Source organism: Neophocaena asiaeorientalis, unplaced genomic scaffold, assembly GCF_003031525.2.
Source record: "Neophocaena asiaeorientalis asiaeorientalis breed wild unplaced genomic scaffold, Neophocaena_asiaeorientalis_V1.1 scaffold372, whole genome shotgun sequence".
Taxonomy (NCBI): domain Eukaryota; kingdom Metazoa; phylum Chordata; class Mammalia; order Artiodactyla; family Phocoenidae; genus Neophocaena; species Neophocaena asiaeorientalis.
Genome location: NW_020172447.1, coordinates 433,138 through 440,393, shown reverse-complemented (window position 1 = coordinate 440,393; position 7,256 = coordinate 433,138). Strand labels below are relative to the sequence as shown.

The following is a 7,256-nucleotide window of genomic DNA, read 5'->3' as shown; positions in this document are numbered from 1 at the left end:
AAGACCGGACACTATAAAACTCTTAGAGGAAAACATAGGAAGAACACTCTTTGACATAAATCACAGCAAGATCTTTTTTGATCCACCTCGTAGAGTAATGGAAATAAACACATAAATAAAGAAATGGGACCTAATGAAACTTCAGAGCTTTTGCAGAGCAAAGGAAACCATAAACAAGATGAAAAGACAACCCTCAGATGTGAAGAAAATATTTGCCAACAAATTAATGGACAAAGGATTAATCTCCAAAATATATAAACAGCTCATGGAGCTCAATATTAAAAAAAACAAAAACCGAATCCAAAAATGGGCAGCGGACCTAAATAGACATTTCTCCAAAGAAGACATACAGGTTGCCAAGTAGCACATGAAAAGCTGCTCAACATCACTAATTATTAGAGAAATGCAAATCAAAAGTACAATGAGATATCACCTCACACCAGTTAGAATGGGAATCATCAGAAAATCTACAAACAACAAATGCTGGAGAGGGTGTGGAGAAAAGGAAACCCTCTTGCACTGTTGGTGGGAATGTAAATTGATACAGCCACTATGGAGAACAGTATGGAGGTTCCTTAAAAAACTAAAAATAGAATTACCTTATGATCCAGCAATCCCACTACTGGTCATATACCCAGAGAAAACCATAATTCAAAGAGACACATGCACCCAATGTTCATTGCAGCACTATTTGCAATAGCCAGGTCATGAGAGCAACCTAAATGCCCATCGACAGACGAATGGATAAAGAAGATGTGGTACACATATACAATGGAATATTACTCAGCCATAAAAAGGAACAATATTGTGTCATTTGTAGAGACGTGGATGGATCTAGAGACTGTCATACAGTGTTAAGTAAGTCAGAGAGAGAAAAACAAATATCGTGTATTAACCCATATTTGTGGAACCTAGAAAAATTGTACAGATGAACCGGTTTGCAGGGGGCAGAAATAGAGGCACAGATGTAGAGAACAAACTTATGGACACCAAGGGGGGAAAGTGACGGGAGGGTGTTGGTGTGGTGAATTGGGAGATTGGGATTGACATATATACAGTAATATGTATAAAATGGATAACTAATAAGAACCTGCTGTAGAAAAATTAAATATATGAGATTCAAAAATTAAAAAAAAATAGTAAGTACGTAACGTCCTGCCTGGCCTGATGTATGCCTCAGTTAATGTTAGCTTCCTCTTTTACTTTTTTCCCTCTGGTGAAAAGCACATTCCTTACAGATCAGAGGTCCCTCAGTTCTGTGCTGGCTTCTTGCCCAGCAGCAGATTGCCTGTAGAAATAAACCATGGGTGAGGTATTTTTTTCTTTCTGTCTATGTGTTCCCCGTGCTGCTTCTTCGAATACCTGGCACACTGTAGGGACTCAGTGAGTTTAGATTTCCTGTGTGACAACACGAGCCTTTTACGTGAATTTCTCAACGTGGTGCTGAGAGGATTGCCGAATGTCATCCCTAATCTGTGACAAACTAGTATTCTTAGTGCTCCTTTGGAGACTGTGTGATTTCTTATTGTGCTGAGAGGCAGAGAGCTTAATTAAATTTCATACTTGAAGAGAGTGACGACTGAGTACTCCATCCTTCATAAGGCTTTTCAACTCTTTATTTTCAGTTAAACCTTCTGGGATTTTTTCCTCATCTTTGACATCATCTTTTAATATGCAATACTCAAATGCTTGAACAATATCAAAGAACTCATCATTCACAGAGGCAGTCTTAGGTTCCAATTGCCTTGTAGATATTTTACTTAGTATTTGGCTGTCTAAATGCATTGTAGATTAACATTTAAAAGGTATATTCACTGTTCACTATTGTGTTCCTTCTTTGTCCTTTAAAAAATTAATGTAGTTAATGCATGTGAAAAATATTGAGAAGAGAAGGTAACCTGCACACAGGTGCATTTTAAGTGCCATTCTCTGAGCAGCAGCTCCCAGAGCCTTTAGCTACACCAATAGGAACTACCCTTTGTGTAGTTGGAAATTTTCAAGGTTATGTTTGAGGAAGCCAAAATTACTGAGATCAATGCAGAAATTAATTCTCTCTTGCCTTTTTTTTTTCCTTACTGGGAACTAGAGAGATTGACCACATGAAACCTGACACTGTGTTATGCATTCTCATTTCTGAGCAGACTGAACTAAAATTGTAGACATGTTAATCTTTGCCTTCTCTCCCACCTCTAGGAGCGGAAAAAGAAATTTGAAAAGGATGGAGAGAGGTTTTATTCCTTGCTGGATCGTCACTTACATTTGTCTTCCAAAAAGAAAGAATCTCAGTTACAAGAGGTATGGTCAAACAGCCTGCCCTGCCTTCTATTGCCAGCTGTGCCTTGATACATGGCAGCTTCCTATTGCAAGGCTTTCCTCATACCCTGCCTCAGCAGAGAACCATGTATAATAGTTGTGCTTGCAGATAAAACCATGGACAATGACTCAGGAGCCCTGAGTTCTCAAGCCACCTTCTCCACAAACTCACAGTTTGGATATTTCTTTTTTGTCCTCAGTTTCTCTATCTATCAAAGGAAGAGTGGTACTCAAAGATCTCTAGAGTCGTTTTCAGTTCTAAGTTTCTGATTCTAGATTACATATTAGGATAGAGTTAAGCTAGCGCTGTATTTGATAGATCAGGAGTAGATCTACTTTTTTCCCATGAGGTGTTCCAACGGTAGGGTTTTTTTTTTTTTCTTTTTGGTCCTACACTGGGACTACAGCTTATATGACACTTCCACTGACTTCAGTTCAAAGAAGCCACTACTCAGTGAGTGCCTACCACATGCCAGGCACTATGCTGGTTGCAACAGGACTACAAAGACAGTAAGACGTACTTCCTGCTCTTCTGTAGCTTACAGTTGGGATGCTAAAATGAGAACACACATGAGTCTTATACAAGTAGAATTTTTTTTACATGATGTAATGTGTATGTGGTGTCCTTGTAGGGATATGAAAGTATTTGGAGAATAAAAAACTTACATTTGGACATGGAGAATTGCCTTTGTGGAAGAATGTTGCCCTTCTAAATTTGAGGTGGTAATATGATTATATGTAAAGTGTTTGACAGATAGAAATATAGAAATGGACCTTTCAAGTGGAGGGCAGTGGACCCAAGGATGGAAAACAATGTTTGGCTAAAGGTTTGACCAGAATTTGCATTACTATTGGAGGATAGTGAAAGACAGGAAAGGATCAGGAAAGTTGTAGAGATACTGTGGTGTAGTAGGCTCAGGAGTTTGCTTTAATTCTGTTGACCCTGGAAGAATTATTGAAGGCCTTTGGTTGTGCAAGCAATATGAGTACAATTCTATTTTAGGAATCTTAAACTGGTTGAAGTTGTAGGATGAATTAAATCCGGGAGAGACGGGAAGCAAGAAAACCAGTTTAGGAAACTATTGCAATGATCTAGGGGAGAAGTTCTGAGTCAGAAAAAGTGGCACAGGGGAAGGGAAAAACAGGAATTAACTGATTAAGACTTATTTACTGGTAGAATGGATCTATGTTTTGGATAAAAGATCCAGTAAGAGATAGAGATATTGAAGGTTCAAGTATAAAAAGAGATACCCAACTGAATGAAGTCATAGACACGAGCTTAGAAATCATCTTGTCCATGGTCACACAGACTATGGCAAAGCTGAAACTCATCTCCTGACACCTGATTTAGTGAGTATCCATCACAGAATGTGAGGTACTTGAAGGTGATGAGTCAAGAGACTCAGTGGTAGATGGAGTTAGTGTTGAAAGGTTGAAGGACTGCTTCTCTTCCATAAACTGGAATGAAGTACTAGTCTGGGGTCATCTGCCATTTTCCTCTTGCACAATTTTGCTTTCTTCCTTTTCCTTCTATTCTGTGCCAGGGTTCCTATGCAGAAAAGAGTTAACATAACTGGCCCAAGACTTCTATGCTTAGAAAAGTCTGCTTACAAGATTAGCTCCTTTTTTTTAGAATCTTTATTGGAGTATAATTGCTTTACAATGGTGTGTTAGTTTCTGCTTTATAACAAAGTGAATCAGTTATACATATACATATGTTCCCATCTTGGCTGGTCTCTGGGAACTTGGCTGGTAAACAGTACCCTACACTGATATAAAAGTTTCCCTAAGTGGTAAGAGTGACTCATTGTGCCTAGACTGCCTGTACAAACAATGTGGTTTATACTAAACACCTTATTTTCTTCTGGGAGTCGAGAAGTTTGGTACATGCTCAGCAGAGGGAGCCTGTGTACAGCAACCAACTTAATACTTAGGGCACTTAGTATCTAATGAGCTTCTCTGGTACACAGCATTTCATATGTGTTGTCATAACTTGTTGCTGGAGGAATTAAGTATTTCCTGTGTGACTGCACTAAGAGAGAACTCTTGGAAGCTTGAACCTAGCTTTCGCTGGACTTCATCCCATGCATCTTTTCTCTTTGCTGATTTTGCTTTGTATCCTTTCACAGAAATAAATCTTAACCATGTGTATGACTATATATGGAGTCCTTTGAGTCCTCCTAGAGAATTATTGAACCTGTGGGTTTTAGAAGCCCAGACACAGTCCAAACTTTATTCTTTTAGAACCTTTTGCAATGAAAGCTTCTAGCATGTCCTAGCAGTTTGGTGCTGTATCTAGATGTCCCTGGTGGCTTTCCTAATGAGCAAGAATGCAGCCTTTGTGTTTGTCTAATCAAAACAAAGCTGGGGGACCTTGGATCACTCACTTCTTTTTTAATATTGAGACTATTTTTAGAGCAGTTTTAGATTTAAAGAAAAATTGAATGATAAGTACAGAGAGTTCTCATATATTCTTAATCCCCTGCATACAGTTACCCCTATTATTAACATTTGCATTTATGAGATACATTTGATACAGTTGATGAGCCAATGCATTGCACATTCTATAGATTTTGATAAATGTATAATGACATGAATCCATCATTACACTATCATACAACATAGTTTCACTGCCCTAAAGATCCCTAGGCACCACTTGTTCATCACTTCCTCGTTCCATATCCCGGCTGACCACTGGCAGCCAGTGATCTCTTTATGGTTTCCATATTATTGCTTATTCCAGAATGTCATATAGTTGGAATTATATAGCATGTAGCCTTTTCAGGTTGGCTCCTTTCACTTAGAAATGTGCATTTAAGGTTCTTCTGTGTCTTTTCACAGCTTGATAGCTCATTTCTTTTTAGCACTGAATAATATTTCATTGTGTGGATGTATTACAATTTGTTTACCTATTCACCTATCAAAGGACATCTTGGAATCCTCCAAATTTTGTCAACTACTATTAAAGCCTCTATAAACATTTGTGTGCAGGTTTTGTGTATATAACTTTTCAAATAATTTAGTTAAATATCAAAGACCACAATTACTGAACTGCATGGTAAAAGTATATTTTGCTTTTTAAGAAACTGCCAAATTATCTTCCAAGGTGGCTGTACTATTATTTATTTCTGCCATCAGTGAATGAGAGTTCTTCTCGCTCCACACCATAGCCAGCATTTGATGTTGTCTATGTTTTGGATTTTAGCCATTCTAGTAGGTGTGTAGTGATACCTCATTACTTTTATAATTTGCATTTTCTTAATGCTCCACGGCATGTGGGATCTTCCTGGACCGGGGCACGAACCCGTGTCCCCTGCATCGGCAGGCGGACTCTCAACCACTGCGCCACCAGGGAAGCCCGCAGAATATCTTTTTATATGCCATCTGTAGATCTTCTTTGGTGAGGTGTCTGTTCAAATCTTTTGCCCGTTTTCAATTGGGTTGTTTGTTTTCATATTATTGTATCTTAAAAGCTATTTGTATATTTTAGATACCTGTCCTTTATCAGATATGTTTTACAAAGATTTTTTTTCCAGTCTGTGGCTTGTCTTTTCAATCAACAGAATTTTTCACAGAGCAGGAGTTTGTAATTTTAATGAAATTAAACTTATCAATATTCTCTTTCATGGATTATGCTTTTGGTGTTATATCTAAATCGTCATCACCAAATCCAAGGTCACCTAAAATATCTCTTATGTTATTTTATAGGAGTTTTATAGTTTTGTGTTTTACATTTACTTCTATAATCCATTTTGAGTTAATTATTATGAAAGGTGTAAGGTCTGTCTCTAGATTCTTTTTTTTTTTTTTTTTTTTTTTTTTTGGCATGTGGATATACAGTTGTTCCAGCACCATTTTTTGAAAAGACTATCATTTCTCTATTGAATTTTCCTAGATCCTTTGTCAAAGATCAGTTGAATATGTTTATGTGGATTTATTTTAGGCTCTCAATTCCATTCCATTGATCTATTTGTTTTTTTGTTTCACCAATACCATACTGTTCTGATTACTATAACTTACCAATAATTTGAAGTCAGATAGTGTCAATATTTTGATTTGTTTTTCTCCCTCAGTATTGTGTTGGCTATTCCGGATATTTTTGCCTCTCCATATATATTTTAGAATCACTTTGTTGATATCTAGAAAATAGCCTGCAGGGATTTTGAATTGGACTACATTGAATCTATAGATCAAGTTATGAAGAACAGACATGTTGATAATATTGTCTTCCTATATGTATACGTGGAATATCTCTCCATTTATTTAGATCTTTGACTTATTTCATTAGAGTTTTGTAGTATTCATCAATATATCTTATACATATTTTTTGATTTATACCTAAATACTTCATTTTTTTCTTCTAATGTAAATGATACTGTGTTTTAAATTTCAAATTCTGAATGTTCACTGTTAGCATATAAGAAAACAATTGACTTTTGTATATTAACCTTGTATGCTGAAATTGTGCTATAGTTCATTAATAGTTCCAAGAGATTTTTGTATATTCTTTAGGGTTGTCTACATACATAATTGTGTCATGTGCAAAAAAGGACAGTGTTATTTCTTCCTTCCCAATGTATATACCTTTTATTTCATTTTCTTGTCTTATTGCAATAGCTTGGAATTCCAATATGATTTTAATAGTTATTCCTAATCTTAGAGGCAAAGCATCTAGTGTCTCACCATTAGGTATGATGTTAGCTGCAGGATTATTGCAGATGTTCTTTATCAAGTTGAGGAAATTCCCATATATTCCTAGTTTGCTGAGAGTTTTTATCATGAATGAATGTGTGTTGGATTTTGTCAGATGTTTTTTCTACATCTCTTCGATCATATTATTTTTCTTCTTTAACCTCTTGATGTGATTAATTACATCAACTGATTTTTTTTTTTTTTTTTTTTTTTTTTTTTTTTGGTTTGGGGGCCCCTCTCTGTTTGGGTCT

The 7,256-nt window shown here is 36.5% G+C and overlaps 1 protein-coding gene across 1 annotated transcript in view; it reads left to right on the top strand.

The window, feature by feature from the left end:
* OPHN1 (oligophrenin 1) overlaps window positions 1-7,256 on the top strand; it is a 450,814-nt gene that overhangs the window by 197,773 nt on the left and 245,785 nt on the right. Inside the window, exon 5 of the mRNA XM_024737336.1 lies at window positions 2,194-2,295. Coding sequence (XP_024593104.1) covers window positions 2,194-2,295 — 102 coding nt within the window. The remainder of the gene's footprint in view (window positions 1-2,193; window positions 2,296-7,256) is intronic.